This window comes from Asterias amurensis, chromosome 15 (assembly GCF_032118995.1).
Source record: "Asterias amurensis chromosome 15, ASM3211899v1".
Lineage (NCBI taxonomy): Eukaryota > Metazoa > Echinodermata > Asteroidea > Forcipulatida > Asteriidae > Asterias > Asterias amurensis.
Window position 1 is genome coordinate 1,812,299 of NC_092662.1, and position 27,317 is coordinate 1,839,615.

A 27,317-nucleotide genomic window follows, 5' to 3' on the forward strand; every position below is an offset into this window, starting at 1 on the left:
TTAAGAGAGATATTTCACCATAAATTGTCACGGATGAGCCAGAGTATCGTCATTTATCAACCAATCAAATTCGAGGAATTTCATCACTTCAAAATGGCGGATTTGTATAAACTTGTTTTGCAGACGACAATACATTTCTCCGAACAAAATGTTTAAATTGTGGACCTTTAATGAGTATTTACAAGAAACTGACGTACATGTAAGTGTATTAAAGACGCCGACAAGTTTAGATTATTTCTGTCAAAGTGAATTTATGTTAACCTTATTTTTGCAGTAATTTCTTTCCCCACCAATCCACCAACAAACAAAACACAAACCAAAAAAGCTTCTACGTGAACACAAGAGGGCGCTGTTTCAACATATGTGTAATGGGAAACTTTGCAAACTTTAAAGTTACAACTTTGCACACGCATTATGTGCGTAATATATATTGTTATAAAATACAGTGATTGAATTGAAAATCAAACAGGCCTGGACTACAGTACGGTGACATGCTTTGGCTGAGCTGTTCACTCAGCTCAGGTGAAGACAGTTCAGTGGCAGTGCCAGTGGTTGTTGTTAATTCATTCATGAAGAAAAAGAGCACCGGACAACAGGGCCCAATTTCATATCATAGCACCACTGCTGCCATGAGTCATGACTGCTTATAAAACGGTAAGCACCTTTTTGCGCTTACTGTAGCAGAAAAATTTGCTCAGGTGCAAGCGTATTTCGCAGGTTAGCAGAAAAATTGGGCGCCCGCATTGCGTGTTCACCATTGATTTGCATTGTGGTGCCATTTATTTTTGTGCGGTAAGCACCGGAAGGTTAGTATGCCTTTTCGTGTGCTTACGGTTAGTAATATAGTAGCGGCGCTACTATACTATGAAATGAAGATCGCACAGTAAGCACAAAATCAGCCGCTAAGCAGCGCTTTGAAATTGGGCTCTGACCTGAGGCTGAGTCAAGCTCTGCTCTGTCTTGGCATGGGATGGTCTGGGCGTCTGGGATTTTGAAAACTATTTTATTAGCAGAGTGTGCATGGGTTCATGAGAATGGAGATAGATAGAATTATACCTCCATATGACCGTTCATAGACTCAAGAGGAGACCATCATTTGACTCCCAGTCAAGGCTCTACTCAATGACATTGACAATAGCCCAATATTAGGCCTGCTCGATACTTTCTGAACTCCAAAACTTTTGTGAGCAAAAATCCACAGGACAGGTAAATAACTTGTTTGGTTGGATTCGAACCCACAATAAACACTAGACAGACTGACAGGACCTCTTTGGTTTTCTTGAGTTACTGGTGCAGTTGTTAAAAAAAGGACTCTGGCAATAAGTAGATGCGATAACATAACCCTCCTCCCGACGGCGAAGAGGGTTACATTATTGCAACTAATGATTCTGTGGATATTTTCTGAAATTAGAATTAGAGACACAAAAGGGGCCAGAAAACTACCCTGACAGATACCAATTAGATTTCACCACCCCCCCTTTTTTTTATCAAGGAAATTTAAATCTTACTTTCTGTCTGATACCAATAGGAGATAATCAAAGACAATAATGGAGAAGGAAGAGACAGATGGAGATCTCATTCTAAGGAATGTTCAAAACATCCGGAAACGTTTGCTCCATACAGAGAGAAGTCTTCAGCAACTGCAGACACCCAGAGGCAGAGATTCCAGGTTAGTAGTAGTGTGAAAATAAAATGCTGTCTGTTTAAATGCACCAGTCGTTGTGGTGTGACGTGGCCTAGTGGTTATAAGCACTGGACTCGAGCTCTGATATTTCTGATTCTGATCAGCAGAATGTTGGTTCGAGTCCCGGTCATGGCACTTGTGTTGCCGAGCAAGATACCAACATGTCGTTTGGAAGGGACACCCAGCCATAGGTCCATTGTACTAAGATTAGTAGTATCAATATAAACCACAAGGGAAACAGTAACTGACTGGGTAAATTTTTAAAATGGTTTTGGGGGTTGAACAAAGAATTGACTAGAGTGGGATTTGAACCAACGACTTTCGGATAAACGTGCCAGTGCTCTACCAACTGGGCTATCTAGCGTTTTGTTAGCGGTGTCCCTATTTTGTCAATATCTTTGTTCTTGGGGTGCCACTGGCAGTTGAGCGATTGTAATGGCTTCTGACTGGAACACCCCTCCTCTATGCTCAAATACCCCCTAATCAACACCCTCCTCCTCAACAACCTTACCCCAGCACCTCAAATCAAAATAGCTCCTTCATTATTCTGAAAGGAACAAGTACTTTAGGTAGGCCTATGTCTGAAGCCTAATATTGATTATAAATCTCCTTATTTTATATTGTACAAATCCTTCTTGCAAACTGTACTGTGTGGAACTTCGGTTTTTTTAAATTGAATTTTTTTTGTTCAAACCCAAAATTATATTTAGTGTGATGTTTTTGTGTTAACCAAATTACACACTTAAATCACTTTAGGGACAGAAATCAATGTGCAGATCATCACTTGTAAACATAACATTGTATTTAATATGATAAATAGTGTACCTATGTAGGTCTAAATAATAGTAGGTGCGAGTAACTGTTGAGTATGCTTCAGTGATTTCTCGAGTGGTGAGGTATTTAGTAAAAAAACATAAATATTTAATTTTAGTCTGAAAGCTTGCTGATTATGAAGTTTTAATTATAATTTTTTTCCCAATGAAATACATGTATTTCCCTCTGAAACAAAGTTATATGCAATTAGAGAACCTGAACCCACCACCCCCAAAAATAAAAAATAAAAACAACTGATTTTGGTTTTCCACTAAATCACTTGACTCACACAACGGATTATGCAAAATTCTGCACAGGTTTGGTTTTCCATAGTTGATCACACCAAAAACAATGTCTGCTACTTTTTCAGCTCTACTAAACTTGTCCGATAGGCCTTCACTTAATTTTTAAAGTGTTCGTTGACATGCACCTGTAGGCATTCTCTCCTGTTTAAAAACATAAAGAGCTTCCAGAGTTGTCTTTCGTTGTTACCTGAGAAAATCAATTTCCTCTAGGGGGAAATTGCCCAGCGCTTGTAGACAAGGCTTCTGATCAATCACACCTCATCAACAGGAAATCATATTTCTACCCTCTGAAAAGTACAGGTGTTTTCAACGTCATGAATATTTAAAAATTTAGTAATTTGCATATTTGTGCTATCTAGAGTTGGTTGTGAATAATTGATATTGGCTGCAGCTTGTTACACACAACTCATTGCGGTTGCTACTGTGACTCACTTCTTCTTCTTTGAGAGGAAATCAGAAATATTATTGCTGCAAAATGCAGGTGGTTGATTGTGTTGGACTAATTTGCATATTTTGTGCATAATGCCAGTTACACATTTGAGAAAAATATTTGTAGCAAATGTTCCATTTATTGATGTTCTGTTAATCAGGGTTCTCCCCCCCCCCTGCAAAATCTAAAAGCTAGACAAAAACTACTATCACCCCCTCGTTTTTTTTTTTTTTTTGGGGGGGGGAGGGGGGAACTTGGGGAGATCAAATTCACCAAAAATAATAAAGATAAAACCATTTGAATGCCACATATTGCATAGTTGAGCTTTTAAACCAAAGATAAACACCAAGAAAAACATTCAGAGGATGTCGTTTTAATTCAGCATGCTTGGCAAAACTTCCAAAATTTACCTCTAAAATGTCCTACAATTTTGAAAATCATTAGGAGAACCCAAGTAACAACAAGACCTAAGCTTTAGGCCTATATTGCATAAAAAGGTATTTTTGTTTGTTTGCTTGAGTAAGCTATTAAAGTTGTTTTACAATAAGAGACTTATCATCATTGTCATCACACAAATCTGATTTATTCTAGAGGTCAAATTTTCGTTTTAACTGCTCAGCAATATAAGTTACACAAATATACACTTTATTAATAATAAACTGCCAATACATGAGTTAGGATTTAAAAAAAAAGCTCTTTTATGCACAAAATTAAACCAAATCCATAAATTATTATAAGCAAATTAGCTGAAATAACTAATTGGCATAGGCATACTTGTGAAAAAAGTCAAAATCTCTGATCGGTTGTCAATGACTAATGTAAACAAAGAGCACAATAGCGTAGTAGAAATCTGACCCTATACAATCTATAAACACCACTCCTCATTGGCTAGTCATATTGACTTCATCAAAAATCAAAAGCCTGCTAAGTATTCAATGTGTGGAGTTGTGTACACTAGCGTGAGCTTGGCGTGGGTAAACAGGTAGACGCATATGGGAAATATGATAGTTGGCATGGTATTTATGTAGGCTGTTTTTTGTCTTTATTTGGCGGAGAGGTGTTGGTAGGGTCAGTTGGGGGCACGAGTGGTGTTAAATAACCGCCATTGGTGTTGGATATCTGAAAGGCAAGTTGAATTCGTTTGATTTTGTTTGACATTCCTGTGGTGTTAACAGTTGGTGTACTTTGATTTTTGTTATGAACGTACTGGAATTACCAAGGTATTATGAAAGGCATGGCTTTCTAAAAGTTGTAAATTTAGGACTCTTGTTGTTGAAATAATTATTCTTCTGTTAGGAAATGAAGTATCTCTCAGTAAGAATGAATTCTTGATCATCAAAGATTCTTTTCTAAATGAACACGTTAAAATGTCACTATTTGCACGGAGTGAACTTTGACTTTAAAAACGTTTTTTGTTTGCACTTTTAGATTGATAATAAATTTAAAGTGTTATTTATTTTTTGATATGGTATAAATTTGTGGTGTTTGGTTTTGCATTTTGTATTCAGAGTGTTTCTCTGTCTTGTTTTTAAAAGTGCCTTTGGTTTGAGCCTCTTAATCCTTACATACTGCTTGATAAAGAAGTGAAATTCTAAAAGGGCTATAAATTTCAATACTCTTTGAAGGGAATCACTGTAACTTTCTTCTAGATTTTCTATAAAAAAGTAAAAGCAACCGCTAGTATTCCTGCCATAAAATATTGGCCTCATTCTATGAGTTGACTAGATATTGCTGTTAAATTCTAAATTTCTGTGATGCTGGAGCCAGTTTCATATTTCATAAATCGTGTATGCAAATGTTTTCTGTGTAGAATGGAATAGTTCTTAGCACAGTGAACTATTTTATAACAGTTGCTTATAAATCTGTATTATTCTCGATCCATTAGCTAAGCAAATGCGCACAATTTGTACTGCGTGTTCTAGTAAGTATACAAGTGACAAAACAATTGGTTACTGGTAAACCAGCTTTATAAGACTGGGCCCTGGGCCTGGATGGGCCCAGCTTCATACTAGAGTCAGCTTCATCACAAAAAGTAGCTAAGTGTGACCAGCCAGACTTGTTTCTCTTCACTGCCACGCCCTTGTATTTATACAAATTGATTGTTATGTACTAGTACAAGTATAGATAGCATGCGATGTGTTCACATTATTTTACGGCGCCGTCAGCGTCTAAGATTGTACACACTAGCGCCCTCTTTAGTTTGTTTACGCTTTTCCTTAATTCGCAAATTTCTTCAAGCCTTTAGTTTGCTTTGTGCTTGTTATTAATTTGCGTAATTTTTTCAGCTGTTGTATTCATGGGATGATACATTCCTAGAATACCAAAATCGTACCTGGGGATAGGCAAAGTGGAGGTAGCTGCAGCCAAACTCACATTTTGGCACAATTGCGGCCACAAGAAAGATTGCTTCAGAAAATGGTGAAGCATCCTAAATGTATCATGTTTATAACCATAGCTCAGGAGAAAACTCAAGTAATATCCAACTCATATTTTTGTTGATCACAGGTATGCATATTCATCAGATGGTGACTCCCAAGTGGATGAGACACTGCAACCTTTGACCTTGGATGACCTTACAGATGACTTCTTAGATATAGGGTCAAGTGAGGGAAGGTATCAGATCCCACATAGTTCCCGTCTTGAGACTGGCATCATGCAAGGGGCTCATCAGTTTGATGTTCCTCATCAGGTTCAACCGCACAAAAGAGTACATAATGTAAGTCTAAAATGTAACTGAATTTTGTTTTCGAGAGCAGAGTCAAATGAGAAAATGTCTTATCTACTAAATTTGAATAATAAGCTTTTGGTTTATTTGAACTAGCGCCGATGAGAGAATATTCTTATTTGACTTAAATACTTTTGCCACTTTGAAAACCACGACTTGAGCTCAGTCTCCGTTGTTTTGAAAGATACCTAAGAAAGATTTGTGTTCTCTTGGTTCAAAGAATGGTGCAGTGCAAGGATCCAAGGCATCCATCCACGATATGGAGAACGAGTCTCTGAGAAAGAAGCTGCAGACACTGAGAGATGAAAACTCAAGCCTCGTCACGAGTAATCACAAATTACTCACCGAGTTGGAGAGTACAGAGTATGAGCTACGCACAACTCAAGGCCAGGTAGGCATCATGTTATTAATGTCATTACTCATTTGAAAATGGTTGCTTTAAAATTTGAGTAAAAACAACTCTAAAACTCACATCTTATCAAAAGTTACTCATTGAACTGATGAGTAGAGTATGAGACCATTTCAACTCAAAGACATCTTGTTAGTACCAATGATTGCTATAACCACTCATTTAAAGATATTTTCAATCAGGGAATTCAAAAGTGAAAATGTACTTCACTCAAGTTATTTTGACTACAAAAACTTACCGTTCTGCAGAAAGTTCCTTAAAAATGTACAAATTTGTCCATATGTGTTGACGATCAAGCTTGAAAATCTTTAAAAAATTTGGAAAATATTCCCTAGTACATGTATGTTGAATGTAACTACAAAAATTTACCGTTTTGCAAAAGTTCCTTAAAAATGTACAAATTTGTCCATATGTGTTGATGATCAAACTTGGAAATCTTTTAGAAATTTGAAAAAAGTATTCCCTAATATGTTGAATGTAACTACAAAAACTTACCGTTCTGCAGAAAGTTCCTTAAAAATGTACAAATTTGTCCATATGTAATGACGATCAAACTTGAATTTGTTTTTTTTTTAATTTGAAAAATATTCCCTAATATGTTGAATGGAGCTCTAAATATCTCCCTGATTGTTGTACATTAGCTCCCTGGTTACAAGATGCAAATGTTGGCAGTTCAATTGACTTTTGTTAAATGCTGTGATTTTTACTTGACAGCTACAAGTTGTAAGTCATGACCTGGAAGCTAAGAATGAAGAAGTTCCATCGCTACGGGACAAAGTAGCTCAGTTGGAGTCCAGCATCAAATTGGATGATGAGGCACTAAGGTAAGTTTCTGTATGATTAGGGTTTGGTTCGTCTTGAGATTGATTGTCTAGCTAGCGTCATTGTAGAAACTTTGAGAATTTGGGTGTAGGAGTTTTATAAACTGGTCAAGTATCTTGCTGAAGGGCACACGTGGAACTGGAACCCACACTCTGCTGATCAGAAAGACCAGAGCTTGAGTTTGGTGCTCTTAAGTGTCAGCCATACCACATCACAATTCACAGCACTTGCAAATTTTCCTTTGTATGTGAATGTTTCAATTTCTTTTTAGGACTGCTGACGGGCGCCTGGTTGAACTGGAGTGTGAGATTAAAGAGAAGGACTCCCTCCTGAAGCAGTGCCGAGAAGAATCCAAGACCATTAAGGCAGAGTTAACGTATGAAACACAACAGAGAAAAAGGTAAGTGGGAAAGAGGCTCGCCTCGCCTTGCCTAGTTTTGAATTCCATCCGAGTAATATGCTTGTGGATTTTTGTTCGCAGGACTCTGGACAGTACTGAGTTTACAGTGATTACCAACTAATATTATTTTTTATTGTTTCTCCTCTTCTTAGGGCTGAGAATCAGCGAGATGAAGCCATGCAGAATCTTGAAGAACTCAGTGATCAACTTAACGAGTACAGGTCCAAGACCAAAGAGAAACTTAAAAAGGTGAGTCCGCAACCTGCATACATGTACAGTACTCGCCACCAGATTCTCATACTTACACTACAAAGCTTTAGTCAACATTGAACTAAACCATCATCATTATGCATTTTATTTTTTATTTTCTTTGGATTTAGACTCAAGATACTGAAGATCATTTACGAGACAGTCTTCTTCACTGTGATAAAGAGAGGGAGGACTTACTTGAGAAAGCCACCGCTCTAGAAGGAGAGCTTCAAGATGCTAGAGAGGACATGAGGTAAAAGTATTTCTAGTCAAAGGCCAAGTTTGAAGTGGGATGCAGATTGCACATGTGTATGTTTGGTAAAAAAAAAAAAAAAAAAAAAAAAAGATCTTGTCAATGATAAGGCATTGTTCTTTTAACAGGACGCTAAAGGAAGAGTCCATCGTGAGTATGGAGTCCACAACCCAAGACCTACAGTCCACCGTCTCAAGCCTGAACCAGCAGCTCAGTCACCTCCAGCAGGATCTGGACACCAAGACCAAGGAGAACAGAGACTTAAAGGAGCTGACTGAGCGACAGAATGAGAGACTCAGAGAATGCCAGCGAGACATAGAGGCCAGTCACACCGAGCTGAAGCGTCTGGAGGAGATGGCACGGAAACTACAGGAGCGAATGGTAAGTCGGAAAGTTACACCCTTAACCCTGTGTGACGTTATACAATTGTTGCACGCTATGATGGGGTCCATGAGGGCAAATGGCACCCAATGCAAAGCAGAGGGTGCCATTTACCCCTGAGGGTGTAAAAACCCATAGACCCTTTCTGGATTAACATGCTGGCGCTCAACTGAGCTATCTAGCCCTATGTTGGCAGTCTCTGTATTTTGTTACTATCTTTGTTTTGGGAGTTCCAGTCAGAAGCTATCCAATCGTTAACTGCCTGTTGCCAAGGATCACACCAGAATGTTTTTTGAGCTAATGCTAATGTTTGTTTTTGGGGTGTTCCAGAGAAACTCGGGAGACTCTGCCCTCATTCACTACGACATTCCCCGCCCCGTCCGGACAAGCAGCCCGGCATCAGACCCCGGCCTCATTGCGCACACGGGACGCAGAAACGCCAGTCCTACGCGGAGCACCCTCTCTGCGGATCAGAGTTACGACACTAGCTGGAATGATGAGGTGGAGCTGGGAGGGTTAGTGGGCGGGGGAAGCAACCGAGCCCTCGTTGCAGAGTTGAGGTTTGTTCTTAACTAGGGCCCTGAGTTTCGTAACATATTTTGTAAACTTACTTTTTCAATGATTTACCTTTCCCTTTAAGATGTTTGTATGCTTTGGTTTTGTGTTATTTTAACACATCCAACAGTGCAAGCGCTGATAACAGGATTAGTAAGAAAGCAGAAGAAACAATCAGTTTTGGAGAAAACTTTTTGAGAAAATTTTGTCACCGACGCCACAAACTGACACGCTAAAACCACTTTTTTTTTTTTTTCACTTCTTTTTGTTTATACCCGAGGCTTATTTCATTAAGTTTCGATGCTTCAAGATTATTTTACTTTTTTAGTTAGGGTTTCAGGGTTTCATTGTAAAAAAACAAAATATTTCGCCAGTTGCAAAACACATTTATCCCATCCAAGGGCGTGGCAGCATTTCAGAAACCCTGAGGCTAAGTGGTTTTTGACGCCATTTGTTTTTTCTTCTCTTGAAGGATGAAGTTAGCAATGAAGGAAGCTGAGAATCACAGATTACAAGCAGCTCGGCAGCGAGACACGGCCGGTGTGTCTTTATCAAGTAGCGGTACAATGGATGGGCTTAGGTCAGAATTTACCGCCCTCGTCGAAAAAAACAAAATCGGTGAGCGAACAATACCAAGCAGTAAATGAGGACTGTATTGCAGAAACGGTATACCCAATCCTTTCAGGATTCAATTTGTGCTCCTTTAAGGAAGGAAAGTGAATCGTTGTTGTTTGATGAAGAAGGAAAGTAAATTATTGTTGTTTGATGAAGTTTGATGAACTGTACTCCTGGGTGAAGGGAAGCAAATTATAGTTTCTTGCTGTAATATCAACCAGGTGGGTTGCTCATGTTCAAATCGGACCCTATTTATCATCACCCCTAGCATGCTCCAAGTTATACTCCTGGTTGAAGGGAAGCAAATGATTGTCTTGCTGCCTCACAGTAGCGATGTCACCTCTAAGGTCACAAATCAATCCAGCCACTTACTTGAAAACCCAGTCTCTGGCTTGAGGAGTGGTTTTTGCGACCATAACCAATAACTGTTTTGGTCATTGGCTAGTGACTAACAAATGTCCAATTCAACTGAAGCAGTTTTTGGTTGCACTAGCGAAAATGCACACCTGGCCATGACACTCAAAGCAAACATCCTGAATTCATATTCCCCCTTTTTTGCATCATAAATCACCACCAGGTGACCGTAAGGCCCAGGAGCTAAGTAACATCATCAATCGCCTTGAAGAGGAGAGGACCAGGCACGCCGGGAACCTTGTGCGCCTGCAGGAGCGTTTGACTGAGCAGGAGGCTCACAGTACGGCCGTGGAGTCCCAACTTGACCATTACAACACCCAGCTGAAGATACTCCATGATGAGATTGAGAAGAAGGAGAAGCAGGTGTCTACGCTCAAGGCAGAGGTAACAGAAATAATATTATTAAATAAAGGGTCCTTGGTAGTAGAATATAAAGCAGGACAAGTTCTCGTAATCTACCGAGCAATTAGATACGCACATGTGTTACCGCAAACCAAATATGGATACCTCACCATGCAATGCCTCAAATCACACACAACTAAAGGATCTTCATTACTTTTTATTGGCCTCTCCCAGAAAAAAAAATTACAAATAAAAATCTGTGTGCCGCTTATTTTTCAGAACTGTTTCAAAATACCGTTTGCACAAAGAAATCCTGACTTGACAAAGGAAAGACAATAAAAGGTTCTCATAAAAGCACTTGGATTTGTTGTTTTTGTAAGCTTTCATCGTGAGTACGCATTCATGTCAGCCTTCAGACTGACTGCAACAAAATTGAGGACGCTTCAAAGTCGTTCGGGGCAACAACAAAAAAGAAAAGTTGGCATTCATGCACATCTTCCATGGTAAAAAAAAAAAATACATTAAGCACTAAGAAATTTGGCTGGCCTCTGGCATGGTTGGCACCTTAAAAACCTTTGATACATAGTGCTATATTAGTGGTCTCATAATTCAAACCCAGCTCTGCATAGGTGGTAAAATAATGTGTGTTTTCAGACACCCTTCAGATTGAGCACCATATACAAACTGTGTTGTATTAATATTACATTCTCTAAAAATATATTTTAGCTTGAGAAGGAGAACGGCTTAGTAGCTCATCTTGAGGAACATCTTGCTGAGAAGACTGCATCTGTTGATGAAGCTACCTCCCACCTGGCTAATCTAGAACACCAACTCGATGAACAGACCTCGGAGCTCAGGGAACTACAGGTACAGCACAACTAGATCTTGACCCAATTTCATAAAGCTGTTAAGCAGTAAATCCTGCTCAACAAAATTCTTTGATAAGGAAGAAGTGAGTGGGATACCTGCAGTCACAGCAATGGAAACTGTATATTTGCTAAGCAAGCGTTTTTTGGGCTTGGATGTAGTTGGTCCCTGTACTTTATTAAAGTTTTCGATCAGTTTTCTCTGAGTACAGTATTAAGTGGCAGGATTGTATACACAAAAGTAAAAAATATGATATTCTGAGAAAGAAATTGTTTACTGCTGCTGAATATTATACTTGCATCTACTTTTTCTGCCCTTTTTCTAATTATAGGGGTGGATTTCACAAAGAGTTAGGACTAGTCTTATCTCGAGTTAGGACCAGTTACTCGTCCAAACTTAAGACTATCAATGCAATTTGTATATCTCCTAGGACTAGTCCTAAGTAAGGACTAGTCCTAACTCTTTGTGAAATCGACCCCTGGTCCTTTATGCACTGTGCTATTTATACAATGCTTATCCCATTTGGGATGAAGGTGCGGTCATCACCAATAGCAGAAAAGGGTTCCAGTTACAATAAAAAAATATCCGGAATGAGTTTTGGTAGCACTTGTATCTGAGCAAATATTTACCAAAAGAAGTGATTTATTGATTGATCGATTCTAATATTTATCCATCGACGGCTTACTTGATATAGTTTATCAAGTAAATTGTTTGATTGATTGATTTAAATAATTATTATTGACAACGTCATTGATTGATTAATTGACTGATTGATTGACTGAGTAATAGATGATAATCAATATTCTTTAGAATGTCTTAGAGAGGAAGACGGAGGAGTTTGAACAGACCAATGATGCATTATCCACAGTGAAGGAGCTTCATGTACAACATTGTCAAGAGATGCAGCAACAGATAGAAAATGTAAGTTATTTTATAAACATTTCTCCCCCTTGATTGAAAAAAAAAAAAATTGTCATCAAAAATTTGTGAGAATATATACATCATATTTTGTCTTCTTACCTTGCTTTGTTTTTGTAACTGTAAGTTAAACGTTGTCAATAATAATTATTTAAATACATTCAGTTTTGACTTGTGAAATGAATTGTTTATTAGTTAATGTTTTTTATTATTGCTTCACGCTCAAAAGAGATTGTCTCTATATGATTTCAGATAATTTAATATTGACTTAATACCATACAACTTGTTTGTCTCTCTCTTAGTACATATACCAAACAACGGCCTTGACAAATGTTTTTAGTTGTAGGGAATAACAGTTTGAAATACGTTTGTGGTTTTTTTTGCATTTAGCTACTGGAAAACAAAGACACACTGTCAACCGATCACCTTCAACTCAGCAAGACTGTCGACCAACTGCAAAGTGAGCTTACATCCCAAAAATCACACAGCGAGTTATTGGAAGCAGAACTGGACAAAGTCAAAACAGTAAGCAAACTGAAACATAAGTACTCTTAAACCTGAAACATAGTGTCTGAGCTGTCCAGGGCGATAATTTGCTGAATTCATGTTCGAATCCTGACCTGTTCAGTTATAACACTTGAGTTCTTAAGCAAGGCTTTATCATACTGGATAGTCCATGGCTGCCTCATCCTCAAGTTGTAATCGCGGCGCATTCCTGCAGTCGCACTGCGCAAGGCACTTTGTCATAAGTGCTTCTCTCCACTCACAAGTACAACTAGGTACTGGCTTGAGCTGGGGAGTAATCAACAAAGGACTGGAGTTCTATTAAGGGGAATATCAATATATTCTCAGTTGTTTCATGCCAATGAAACCAGGGGTGGATTTCACGATTTCACAAAGAGTTAGGACTACCTAGGAGATATATAAATTGCATGGATAGTCCTAAGTTAGGACGAGTTGCTGGTCCTAACTCGAGATAAGACTAGTCCTAATTCTTTGTGAAATCCACCCCCGATGTCATAAACACCAGACTTTTTTGCTTAAATCTAAATTCTGCTTACTAAATTCTGCATGGGTAATATCTTCCACAAGCTTTATGAAATTTGTCGCTACCAATTATTTACACATCTTGATTCTGATTGCCACATCTCCAAGGAATTGGATGCGGAGGTCAGAGAGCTTAGAGAGAGCAAAGAGAGCCTTGAGATTAAAGCCAACGAGGATGGTCAGAGAGTCTCTCAGCTGGAAGCAGCTCTGCTCGTCTGTAAGGAAGAGCTGACTGGGTATATTGATAAACTAGATGGAATGAGAGACAGACATGAGAAGGATCTACAGAGTAAGAAGACTGAGGTAGGTGAAGCAGGCTTGGTTTCCTTTTGCAAGGTCAGTCTGGGGCCAATTTCATAGAACTCCTGCACGAAAATAGCTCGCTTATTTTACACATGTTACTGGAAAAAATTTCTAAAAGTGTAAGATAGTTATGAATAGGTGCCCCAAATGATTTTTTTGGTTAGCAAAGAACTTAGTCTTTCAAAAAGGCTTTGCGGATAAAGACATCATTCAACGTGAATTGGTTAATATCCAGGCAGTTAATTGACAACTGATGAAGCTACCCTGGTTAAATAAGACAAAATAAAAAAATTCATACAAATTACATATTCCAGATGAAGAAGTTGGAGAAGGAGTTGAAGCAGGCTAAGGAGGAGTTGGAGACGGTTGCAGACCAGGTTCTAGAGTTAGAGCAAGCCTTGAACGAACGACAGCAGATGCTGCAGCAGAGTGCCTCTCGTATGGCTGAGCTAGAAGACAAAGAGGGACAGTTAGAACACCAGGTCAGGCTCAAAGATACATCACAGTATCCTGTCTGTTTGTACGATAAAACCTGCCCACTTTATACAGCGAAGCTCCAGTGTTTATCAGAACCCAATAAAAAATGCATTCGACCCTTCTTGCCCCTAAGGTATTTTGCATGGAAGTAATCAAACTGTTCAACTAAATTCAATACAATTTAGCAAATATTTATTTGTATTGCCCTCACATGTGTCTTGTGTGATTTTCAAATGGCAGTACTGACAACTCATCTTAAGATGACTCGTTTTGCTTTGTGAAATCGGGCCCTCTACAAATTGTTAAGAGAGGGGATAAAAGATGAAAATCATGGGTTAATTTTCCGGCCATTGAAACACATTGTTCTTATCATAGGTGTCTCATCTTGAGAAAGGTTTAAATCACATCACTACAGAGGCTGAGAACGATGCTGCAATGATCGAGAAAAAGCTTCATCAAGCATGTATGGATCTTGAAGACAGGACCACCCAGCTCACAGAAATTACTACAACTCTAAGGTAACTAACACAACTAAAGTGTCAAGAGAAGTGAGGAAAATGAGCATAAAAAAACAAGCTAGGCAATCATTTATAGCGGCAGAAACATAAAATATTAGACACTTATTGCACAGTTACCATCTTGGTATTTTTGACTCATTCAAATCAATGGCATGAAACTGACACATGAAGGGCAAAATAGTCAGACACCTTTTGGTACAATGAGACTTAATATTTATGAATGTAATTTCAAACGGGGTACATGCAGAGACGACTGTATCATAGAATATCCACAACGAGGCAGGAGATACAAGAAATAACTTCTTTATTTTTGTGTAATAACAGCCAAACACAGTCGGAGCTCGCTGAGGCCAACACACGGTCCGCTGACCTTGAGCGACAGCTCAGCCAAACTAAGAAAGACTGTGATAACCACGCTAACAAAGCAACCCACCTGGACATCGATCTGAGAGAAGCAAAGCTACAACTCGATCACAAAACTGAAAAGGGTAAGATTCAGGAGACCATCCCCCCTAGCACAGATAAGACCAAATTCATAAAGCTGTTAAGCAGAAAATACTGCATATCAAATTTTTATGCTAAGCAAAATATTATTGGGGCACCCAGTTGCAACGCTGTAAGCTTAATCAAGGTTTTTCTTTCAGCAAGTTTTTGGGCCTGGGCTAAGGGACAGTGTTTATGTTATAATTACTTTGAATATCCGCTTAAAAGAGTCAGCTTTAAAGAGTCGGCTTAACAGAGACAGGATAATACTGGTGTTAAAAAACTAAGAAGAGTTTCACAAAATTATTTATCTTTCAACTTAACAGTAACAGATCTTGAGAAGTCCCTAGCGGAGGCCAGACAGGACAACAAACAACACGGAGAGCGTTTCCAGGATCTAGACGGCGAGCTTCGCAAAGCGCAGCTTGAGATGCAGACTGCCACCAAGCAGCTGTCTGAACTACAGCGATTGCTGCAACGAAGCCGGACAGAGACCAAGCAGAAACAGCAGCAGATGCAAGAGCTGAATGAAGAGCTGCGGTGAGAAATTGTGTGACTAGTTATTTATTTATTTATTATTCCATTAGTTGGGGAGAGACTCAAGATAAGTCTCACACAGAAGTGAGAAAAAAGGGTCTGATTAAGGGTTGTTGAAATTTTTCAGGCTTTTTGATCGATCACAATAACGATAGAAGCTGAAAACCTGTTGTATTTTAATCATCAGCTTCATCAACGTCATTGTCATCATAGTGCCCTTTTGTCATTAATAATAACAAACAGCATTTATAAGGCACATTATGAATCACAGATTCCTCAATGCGACTAACATTAAAAAGATCCAACAATGCAAATAAAAGTAGATACATTGTCACATAATGTCATTGTCATTTCTCTGTTAACCATCTTCTATGATAATATCACTTTCTTTGCCATCCCTGTTTTGTTTTCATCTCAACTGACATTGTCACGTATTCTTCACGATTGTCATTTTCATCCCCACCTATGGTCACTTTAATATTCTTTCCCTTTGTTATTGTCTCCTCTTCTTTAGTCGCTGTCACTATTTATACTCCCTCTTATCTCCCTCGTCACTGTCACTCATTAATATTCTCCTTAATCCTCTTTGTCATTGTCATTGTGTACTGAATTTTGTATATTTTGTTCTGCAGACGTAGCCAAGAGGAGTCAAGGAGTCGGAATCAAGACATTGTTGAGATGGATGAAGCACTGAAGAGCAGTCAACGAGAGCTTCATCAAAGAGCATCACAGGTAGGAGACCAGAAAGGGGGAAAAATCAGTTGAAAATTTGACAAGACTTCATATAACAGACTTTGAAATAACTAACGGCACCCACAGCAATAGACCGATGCATAAGGCCCCGCCCCATTACGTATTGACCAATCACAACCCATTGCGCAACCAAAAGTCAACCCATTGCGTAACCAAAAGTCTGACAAATAAAGTTCCGACATGAGTGTGTGTATGCTTGACGCACACGGCAGAGTTGTGCAGAATGGCATTGGAGTGGCTCACGTGTTCTTGCTCACACGTGCACCGTGAGCGGAGCCTAATGGGTCGATCTATTGCTCGATGCCCTGCGCTTTTGAGGTGATACCCTCTGCAAGGTTCCAATGCACACTTACACTTTTCTCAGAGAAGTGACCATTACAAGAGGAAAATTGCTTTACCCCTTCAAGAAAGAAGTTCAAGACCTGGGGCATATTTCATAGAGCTGCTTAAGCAAAAAATTTGCTGAAGCATGAAAATAGCTCTCTTATTTTACACATGTTACTGGCCAAAATTTCATGCCATATACATTGCTTGTGACTGGTATTTAGCTGTTGTTTACATAGCATAACAATTGAGTGGAGTCTTGGCCGGTAATCTGATTTTACTAAGCAAGGATTTTTTTGCTTAAGCAAAATTTTGTGCTTAAGCAGCTCTATGAAATTTGGCCCTGATATTATTGTATTGTTGTTATTGCGATCACAGGTGAGCCAGCTTGACATGGTGGTGAAGGAGCATCAGAGTGAATCAGAGCAGAAGATTCTTCAGTTGGAGAGCAGCTTGAATAAAACTCAGTATGAGCTGAAACAATGCTCCAGGCAGGTAGGTTACAATATATGGGATTTGAGGCATTGCATGGTGAGGTATCAATGTAGAATTGGTTTGTGGTAATACTATTGGTATATCTACTTGCTGGGTAGGTTATGTTTATTTGAAAACTTGCCTTGCTATATATTCTACCACCTTGGAGTAGATTTTCAGTATTTGAGAGACTAAAGATAACCACAAGAAAGTGATTTTACAACATCTGAAAATATCATTTCAAAAGGTTGGTGCGTACATGTACATGATGGGAAGACAAATCCCTAGTTTATATCGCTCCAAAGGTTTTTTCATTCACAATGTTAACCTCTACCCTCGCAGGTACCCATTTATACCCCTGGGTGAAGAGAAGCAATAATAGTAAAGTATCTTGCTCAAGGACACAAGTGTCACGACCGGGATTAGAACCCACACTCCGGTGATTTAGCACCAGAACTTGAATTCGATGCTCTTAACTATTCGGCCATGACACGCTACTATCGAAAGCTGCTGTAGGTGTCTAACCAAAGGTTTTTATTGCCACAAATTTTAAGAGTGATTATCAAATCTTTTCCTCCTCCCATCTTTTAGATGACTGAGGTAGATGATAGATGCCAGGAGCAGCAGGAGACGTTGAAGGAGCGTGCCTTACAGCTGCAGCAATTAGAGCAGGTAGTCGCCAGGCAGAAGAATGAAATCAACCGCAAGACCATGGAGATTACACAACTCCAGCAGGTTGGTTGCTTGTCTAGAGATTTGTTTCTGCTGTGTCCAATGTTTTCCCTTGGACTGAGCTAAAGTTCGCTAGTAGACAATATGGTTATCAGATGTTGTTGCAACTATGCAACTGTATCATCAGGGCCGAATTTCATAGAGCTGCTAAGCACAAAACTTTGCTTAGTATGAAATTTCTTCCTTGATAAAACAGGACAGAACATACTTTTTGCTTAAGCAGCTTTATGAAATTGGGTCCTGGATATGGCTGCTTATGGTTCTAAGCACAAAAAAATTATGCTTACCAAAATAATTCTTGTGATAATTTTGTTTTGTTTCTTAGAGGGTAGATGACTTGATGAGACAGTCCAGTAACTACCGAGAGGATGAGTTGGCTCAGGGCCAGCAGCTACGTCTGGCTAGAGAGCAGATGCAGCGTCACCATGTAGAGCTGACTGAGGCTAGACGGCAGCTGGCACAGGTGCAAAGAGAAAAGGTATTTGGATTTTGCTGATTAAATTTAAGTCTGTGGTTTGTCAAGTTTTTGATTTGGTTGTCAAGATATGGACAAACCAGGGAGACCGTCAATATTGGGCTAGATACCTCAGTTGGTATAGCGCTAGTACGTTAATCCGGCGGTTGGTGGTTTAAATCCTGCTCTAGTCAATTTGTCTTTGCATGCTCAACCCCAAATCATTTAAAATTTACCCGGTCAGTTTCTCTGTGGTTCTCTGTTTTTGTCCAACTGCAAAACTTGATTAACAATCTCTCCAGCTTTACAACTTTCTTTTAGGAAGTTGAGTTAGCATCTTATTTTTTAGGAGAGAAAAAGAACCAATTTAGTTTTAATGACAACTTCTAGATTGTGTTTTTTCAAGTTTGTGTCCTTTTTTCAAAATTTGATTTACAATCTTTATAGTTTTTCAAGCTTCCCCAAGAAGTTGAATTGCATCTAAGGAGGAAAAACCCAATGCAGTTTCAATGATGATTTCTAGATGAAAAATCTCACCCTCCAGCTTTACAAATGTAGGCCCTGATCGCAACATCTTCTCTTATCTTTACCAGGACCAGCTCGCCAGAGAGTTAGAAGACACCCTGAAGCTCTGTCACTCCAAGGATGAAGACCACGCTAGGCTAGCTGAGGAGCATGGTGCCATCATTGCACGCGAGACCGAGACAGAGACCAGGTTCGGTGCTGAGCTTGAGCGCATACGTGATCTTCAGATGAGGGAACTGGACGAGAAAGAACGCGAGGTATAAACTCATTTCATAAAATTTGTTTGTGTTTATAAATACCTTGTAGAATTTGTGCACTCATTGGTAAAAATGTTGACAATATTTAAATTTGCATGAATTGATCTCCTAGTTGACACAGCTACGAGACAGTCACTCAGCCCTTCTGGCCTCCAAGAACCAGCTAGAGGCGAGTCACCGTCTGGAGATCAACAGAATCAAGGAGGTTGAGATGAGGAGTAAGCAGGAGGCGGCGTCGAGCAGGGAGAAGGCAACGGGTCTAGAGAATGAGCTCCTGGCTCGGAAGGAGGTGATTGAAGCCGCCAACGAGGCTATCGTCATCAAGGTGAGAAGGTTTGAATCCAACTTCAGACCGGAACCTTTAGAGAGTTTCAATCTGGTCCTGAGGAGAGACGAGGGTACTTTGACGATTATGATATGAAGAATACAAATTGTGCTCTGATTTCTGCCCCGGTGCCCCTTACAACATTTCATTTCATTCAGTTTCTGGTGGTGAAGATTATGACGATCACAGAAGCAAACTTAATCACTCTACAGCCAAAAATTCCATGGACAGAAGACAATGAAGAAGTTTTAGGGTTAGATGTGGGAGGAAAAACCTACACAGTCGGGTAGAGACTTTTAAAAACCCAATCCACATACTGCCCCCCTGTGGGATTCGAACCGGGGTTTCAGAGGTGGAAGGGGAGGAACGACACCACTACGCCAACCTGACTGCCCTGGAACATCTTACTATTTTCTCAAAAAGGTGGTGAAATCAATATTTGATTTTTGTTTTTGTTCTCAGGAAGCTGAGGTAGCCCGCCTGAATGCCCGCATATCCGGCTACGAGAGGGCAACATTCGGAACCCCGTTTACCAATCAGGACGCCCAGAATAACCCATCACCGTTTGCTCGTAATAGGAGTGCCCCGTACCTCATGCCATCACTTTTACCCGGATCCCATTCCCAGGTCCAGTCCCCTCGGACCGTCCTAAGACGAAGCACCTCAGACCTCTACCTGGCGTCCGTCGGGAACGACCCCTTACTCCAAAACGGATTCCACGTATCTGGAGAAACTCACCACGATCCCTTCATTCGTTCAGGTCCTAAGAAACATTCACGACATCTTACAGACACTGGCTACCAATCACGCGGGGGGCTATACGGCAGCCAGGACTACCATCAACCTCCGACGACTCACACTCCGATACGCTACGACCCAAATGACTCTCATACACATGATAGGGTTCTGAATGATCCCGACCGACTCGGGCATTTCTCTGATACAGACAGCGCGGACGATAACTTTGAATCGTTCCAAGGGATGCTTGCAAATGTGAATCATCAAATGACGAATCAGCAACAACAACCTCAGAGCGACCCCCATGCTATGAACTTCAATATTTCAGGTATCGCCGGTGATCAATCACACTCCATAGCAAATTTAACTCTAGAGGACTCAGAATTAAAGTTGAATCTCTCCGAGCTGCAGGAGGGTGGAGGAGAAAGTCCAAGGAAATCGAGACCTGGTGCGAGGATGTCTTCAGGAAATCTTGGAAGCAGACCTGGGGCTTCTCCATCGTCAAGGGACGGGGCTGGTAGATCTCCAAGACAGAGTTCCTCGCTTGGTCATAGACCGAAGATCATGCAGTCTCCATGTAAGCATTTATTCTGATTAGATTTTGTTCGTATAGATATCTTGGGGGGGGGGAAAGTAGGCAAAACCTTCCTCTCTAGTCGTAATTTGACTGCCATCCAGTCTGTCTCTTCGTATCCCTCGATCACAGTGATTTAACACTTATGATATACTTGTATCTTAACATTTAATGGGTTGTCATGTCTTGGGTTTTTATATGTAGGGGTTTTATTATATCTTATTAAAAAAGAAGGATATGTGTTTCAAGGTTTGATTTGTCTATCTTAAGATATCTTTGGTTTTTATAACATATTGGGGTTTAATGACATTAAAAGTTGTTTGTAGACACAAATCTGAAGGGCTTATGTTAAATCTTATATATAGGTCTTAGGGTTTTATGATATTTCAGGTATTTGTGATATCTTAGGGTTTTATATCAAAGGATTCATGCATTAGGCTTTTTATGCTAGGGTTTTAGGATGTCTTGGGGTTGTATAAAACCTTAAAGGGTTGTATTAATGGTTGTATAATATTTTTTAGTTTAATTACACACATAGCATTGGGTTTTATGGCATCAAAGAATTTTGTTTATATCATTAGGTTTTAAGACAGTAAAGTTTCAAAATATTTGTCATTTGCACAGTTGGTGCATCACCTCAGAGTTTGCCACTGAAGAAACGCCTAGCATCGCAGCGAGCCAAGATGGCCGCTCACAAGTCCACGACAGAAACTCCACTCAAACCAGAAGATTGGTAGGAACTAGCTTCCATTTTCATAAAATGTAAAACTTTTGTCAAAAATATCTTTGGTCAAATGATATTTCTGCAAAATGGAAGTATTTCAAGAAATGTATGAAATTAATTTTTTTTTTACAGCATGGCCGATCTGCAGGACAGATTACGCGCCAACGACGTAAGACGACGTCGCATCGACGACCAGTTGTACAACATGAGAGACCACGCCCGCAAAATCACCAATCGTATCCTTGGAAAAGACGAACCGGAAAAATGAGAAGCAGTTTTAGGCTGACGCCTTGAAATGAAAAGTTCCAAAGTCAACTCTATGATGGTTTGTATTGTTGTCAAATCTACTGGATCCCTAAGCGTCCCACAGCATTGTATTCCAGAGCTTCCGACTCTCTCTGATTCTGCAGAAAGTTTCCAGAAAATAAACCAATATTTCCAGTTCCAGTTAGCTATTTTGTTGTATGATTTGAAAGGTTCACAACATTTTGCTTAGCATTTAGAAAATTTAAGCAATGAATTGTGTGTCTTTCAGTCTTCCAATCAAATGACAAGGATCTACATGTACCTGGGCGTTATATAATATTAATTATCTTCAAGTAAGCGCTAATCCTTAAATCAGATTCGCAGAATGGAGTGGTGATAAAAACCTATATTGCACGGCTAATATCACTACCTGCGTCTTGTGTGTTCTATGGTTACACGCCAAGTTTGCTTGAAGACAAATCTGTTATCACACGCACACTCGTGAAAATACGGAAAATGTAGCGCGTCTGCGTCCCGTATCCAACGCGCTATATTTTTCCGTATTCCACTCGCGCTTGTGTGATAACTTATACAATTGCACTACCAGATAGTTCATTATTATTGAATGCCAGCAGTGACTGGCATCGTTTACTGAAATGTTTGAATTTTTTATTTTATTGAAGTAGACGTTTTTGTACAACTGTAGTTTAATAATTGTGGATAGCAAATACAGATATCCTATGCCTTAACTAGCCTTAGACTTGGTGCCAACTACCATATTTTTAAAGTATGGTTTTGTATATAATTGGTTTTTGTGTATTTATATGAGATATTATTACTACATTCCAGTGAAGAAAGTTACGGTCCTAATATTCTAGGAATTTTTGATTTTTTTTTTGTAAGATGAACTTGGCCTTGTAGAATGTAGATACTGTAATATTCTTTAAGGTGATCTTTACTTATTGTCGTGGTCAAACGTCTTGATCGGATTTACAAACTGTGTGCCTATACGTCTGCCGCTGGTGCATATGCCAAAGGAGCTGAGAATGTGGTGTTTGTGGCCGAGCACACTAGGCTAAAGCTCTGATGTTTCTGTAATGTAATAGATGTAAAATTTGCATCGGGGATAAAGAATATTAATTTTAGTTTTTACCCATACACCGATGTGTGTTAGCACTGTATACTCAGTGCTTTCCCGAATCCTGTGAAAAAATATCACAGGCATGTTACTCGGGTGGGATTCGAACCCACGACCCTTGCAATTCTAGAGCAGTGTCTTACCAACTAGACTACCGAGGTTGCCCGGCAGCTAGAGGCGCTGTTGTGTAAACCTAATGCAGCCAACCTTGCCAGAAACTCCAGGACAAACCCAACTTTTACGACAAGTGTCTGTTTTTTTTGTTGGACCAACAGCTTTAACAGCTTTACTCCCAACAGCTCACTCCCATCTGTTGGTTGAAGCAATTAAAGACACAAGTGTCAAGACTAGGTTTTGAATCCCCACCATGCCGATTAGAAACACCAGAGCTTGAGTCCAGTGCTTGTGATCGCTCAGCCACGACAGGACACAGCCATAAGAAGTTAGTGAGGGTACATCAAGGGTTCATTTGAAGAGTTCTTGATTAAACAGAACTAGTTTGAGAACGGATCAAAGGTATTTTGCTAACTTAAGGTTCTTGATTGGTCTACCCTAGATTCACTCTTACACCAATGTGTGATAAGCACCATATAATCAGTACTGTTTTAAGTCTTGAGTATTCTTGGTATAAAAAAAGGCATATTTAAATTTATGCAATAAAAACACATAAACTGTTTTTCAGTTGTCAAATTCCAGTATCCCTTTATTTATCAAATTTTCCATTGTATTTTACAGTGCTATTATAATGTACATGGTGACTTTGTATAAAAAAATAAGTTTTTGCCTTCAGAGTGTATACAGAAATTGATTTGATTCTTTAAAAATTGCATAAATTACTTAAATTACAAACAAGGAATTGCTGTATTATCACACTGACCCGAGTCACACTGACCTGAGTCACATGACTTGTTATCAATGCAGAATATTCTTTTCTTTTTTTTATATCTTTTTGGACAAATATGAAATTAAGGTCTCGGAAGGTCTCAACACAAGACCCTGATTCGATACCGAGACCTGCCTGAAAAGCGCATCTGTAAGGTTGCATTCCTTTTCACGTATGTGTTGGAAAAACACTTTTTCTTTGTTTTAAAGGGAATGTACACGTTTGGTAATTACTCAAAACAAATTTTAACTTAAAAACTGACTTGGTAACGAGCATTGGAGAGCTGTTGATAGTATTAAACATAGTGGGAAACAACTCCCTCTGAAGTAATGTAGTTTTTGAGAAAGAGGTAATTTCTCACTAAAATAACAAAAGACTTCTAGCTAGAAGTCTTTTATTCCTATCGTACAGCACACAAATTGGTCCCACAAGGGTGTTTTTTCTATTATCATTTTCTCGCAACTTCAATGACCGATTGTGCCCAAACTTTCACAGGCTTGTTATTTTATGTTTATGATGGGATACACCAAGTGAGAACACTGGTCTTTGACAATTACCAAACGTGTACAGTGCTTTTAATAACCCATCAATATTTGTGAAATGGACCATTTTATGAAACGAAGGGTACTTACGCGCACTCGTCCTCTTCGAGAGTCAAAATGTATACAAAGAAGCTGACCCCCCAAAAAAGGCAGAAATTGTAGATGTTCATTTTCTCTTTAAAGCCATTATACACTTTCGGTAAACAGTATTGTCCAAGTCCCAGACTTCGTGTATCACAACTTATACATAAAACAACAAACCTGTGAAAATTTTGGCTCAATCAGTCATCGGTGTCGGGAGAAAATAACGGAAAAACCCACCCTTGTTTCCGCGCGTTTCGCCGTGTTATGACATGTGTTTCAAATAAATCCGTAATTCTCGTTAACGAGAATTTATATTGCTTTGCTGTTTTCTCAAAAAGTAAAGCATTTCATGGAATAATATTTCAAGAGAAGTCTTTCACCATTGCCTTCTGTAAACCCTATAAATTATTTGTAAATCTGTGAACTTTTATTTTTTGTCTGTACCGAAAGGGTCCAATGGCTTTAAGGTGTGTTTCTCCTTAAGCAATGGGTCAATAAAATCAAGTGTCCCCTCCCTCAGCTACTCTAAACGATTCCCTATCTTTTCATTTACAACACTTCACTAGGTGGTGATCTCTTTTAACATTTTAAGTGCCTTTTTTTCTATGGGTCAGTTTCTATTATTTAAGTATCATTGTACATTATATACAAATTGAGAACATTATATACAAACTCAATTTGGCACATGTCCACAATTAAAAAACAATTGCACTTATTTATAATGAGCACCAATAATTTTATATTTAATTTAAATTTCATCGGGTTCTTTCTCGTTTGCATAGATAATCTATCCTGTAATCAGGACTGGAAAAAAAAGCAAAAAAAAGAACACTATTGGTAATTACTCAAAATAATTTTTTGCATAAAAACTTACTTGGTAACTAGGACCGGAGAGAGGTTGGTAGTATTAAACCTTGTGAGAAACTGCTTTCACTGAAGTAACGTAGTTTTCGAGAAAGAAGTAACTTTCCATGAATTTGATTTCGAGACCTCAGATTTAGATTTTGAGGTCTCGAAATCAAGCATTGAAAGCACACAACTTCGTGTGACAAGGGTGTTTTTTCTTTCATTATTATCTCGCAACTTCAACAACCAATTGAGCTCAAATTTTCACAGGTTTGTTATTTTATGCATAAGTTGAGAGAGGAGACTGGTCTTTGACAATTACCAATAGTGTCCAGTGTCTTTAACCAGTTCACTTTGGAGGATGTAATAACGAGCAAAACTCTGATGCAACACACACAGCTCTGTGTTGAGGTCACTGTGTGGACATCCCTTTGTTTAGTACACTTGAAAAAAACTATTCTTCAACACTGTGTGGACGTGTGTTAAGTCCACATAGTGTTTGTAAGTTCCTACATTATGTGGACTTATTTTGTTCTCAGGTCCACCCTTCGTATCTTAAAAAACAGCAGTGGTCTGATGTCATACAAATTTCTGTGAGTGTTCGCCCCCAAATTGAGAAAATAATCCTGCAAAGATAAAAGATTGTAATTCCCACAGCATGTTTTCTCCCCCTCAAATACATAATGGTGGTATCACACACTTGAATATATAAAGCATTAAATCAAAGTTGCTCAGCAGAAATCAGCATGGACCGGTCAAAGACTGATACATATTATACAGTATTCTGACCGGTAACCCTATTACCATGCTTAGCAGGTTTGTTTACTTAGCGGCTTTATAAAATCTTGCCCGTAAGCAGTGGCTGTTTGCGATTGGATAAACATTTATCACTGCTAAACAATTAGAATTAAGAATATTTGACATTAGATGATTATAATATGTACTGCATATTCTGCATATTCGAAAAAACATTCATTTGCATTTTTTGTTTGCATGTACAGGATAAATGATACACAGTCGCTTACTCATATCATGGAATGTTTCTCTCAAGCAAATTGCTTAGCTAAAAATTTACACCCAACATGTTTTATGCATACTGAATGATAATATTAACAATACAGGGGTCGATTTCACAAAGAGTTAGGACTCGTCTTATCTCGAGTTAGGACGAGTAACTCATCCTTACTTAGGATTAGTCTTAAGGTGTGCATGCTACAGTGCAGGGTTGGGACTCGTCCTAAGTCCTAAGATTAGTCTTAAGTTAGGAAGAGTTTTGTGAAATTGACGGCTGTGTTCTTATATAGCGCTTTATCACACCCCTACGGGTGTATCAAAGCGCTCAGTATTTGTTTTTCAACAGGCTAACCACAGCTATGTTTCGACTCATAAGAACCACTGACATAGTACCTTCTAATGCTTTACAAGGTGTTGCAGCGCATTCAGTAGCCACTCCCAGAAACACCAAGACAAAACCTTTCTTAAGAAGTAAGTAACTGTTTTTGTTACAATTTGCATAGCATTACTATGCTGGGAAATCATTCCCTGCATGTGTTCGGTTGCATAAAGGTACATGTGTATAATATAACAATAATGCATAAATTGTGCATAAAGAAGATTCTCATACACATGTCTGGGCTTGGAACGATTTCATCCGGCAATTTTGCATGGCAAAATATTTCGACCGAACAGATAGTGTGCACAGTGAATGGTGATATTGAGTACCAAATGCCTGTCGTTGGTCTGGTTTAGTTTTTATTCTTATGTTGCCCTCCCTTTGTTAATGTTAGGCGCTCTGTTCTTTGTATAGCGCCGTATAAATGCTTTGAATTATTACTTTTATTATTATTATTATTATTATTATTATTATTATTATTATTATTATTATTATTATTATTATTATTATTATTATTATTATTATTATTATTATTATTATTATTATTATTATTATTATTATTATTATTATTATTATTATTATTATTATTATTATTATTATTATTATTATTATTATTATTATTATTATTATTATTATTATTATTATTATTATTATTATTATTATTATTATTATTATTATTATTATTATTATTATTATTATTATTATTATTATTATTATTATTATTATTATTATTATTATTATTATTATTATTATTATTA

General features: G+C 38.6%; 1 protein-coding gene across 1 annotated transcript; it reads left to right on the forward strand.

Annotated features, from left to right (window-relative positions):
* The first annotated feature begins 96 nt into the window (after positions 1-96).
* Positions 97-26,988, forward strand: LOC139948085 (uncharacterized). Its single transcript, XM_071946115.1, has 29 exons — positions 97-199; positions 1,529-1,669; positions 5,738-5,948; positions 6,178-6,348; positions 7,081-7,190; positions 7,460-7,588; positions 7,741-7,837; positions 7,969-8,090; positions 8,219-8,471; positions 8,802-9,031; positions 9,499-9,644; positions 10,219-10,439; positions 11,124-11,264; positions 12,075-12,185; positions 12,573-12,707; positions 13,338-13,532; positions 13,847-14,014; positions 14,385-14,527; positions 14,852-15,015; positions 15,337-15,550; positions 16,180-16,279; positions 17,003-17,119; positions 17,690-17,833; positions 18,156-18,308; positions 18,878-19,066; positions 19,179-19,391; positions 19,854-20,706; positions 21,328-21,436; positions 21,560-26,988. Exons 2-29 carry the CDS (start codon positions 1,548-1,550, stop codon positions 21,693-21,695), a joined length of 5,097 nt encoding a protein of 1,698 aa, XP_071802216.1. The 5' UTR covers positions 97-199; positions 1,529-1,547; the 3' UTR covers positions 21,696-26,988.
* Positions 26,989-27,317: the final 329 nt, after the last annotated feature.

Excerpts from the sequence above, each read along its gene's own strand:
- LOC139948085 (XM_071946115.1), top strand. The coding sequence starts at position 1,548 with ATGGAGAAGGAAGAGACAGATGGAGATCTCATTCTAAGGAATGTTCAA. Across the intron at positions 13,533-13,846 it reads TACAGAGTAAGAAGACTGAG|ATGAAGAAGTTGGAGAAGGA; the intron begins GTAGGTGAAGCA and ends TACATATTCCAG. Across the intron at positions 19,392-19,853 it reads ACGAGGCTATCGTCATCAAG|GAAGCTGAGGTAGCCCGCCT; the intron begins GTGAGAAGGTTT and ends TTTTGTTCTCAG.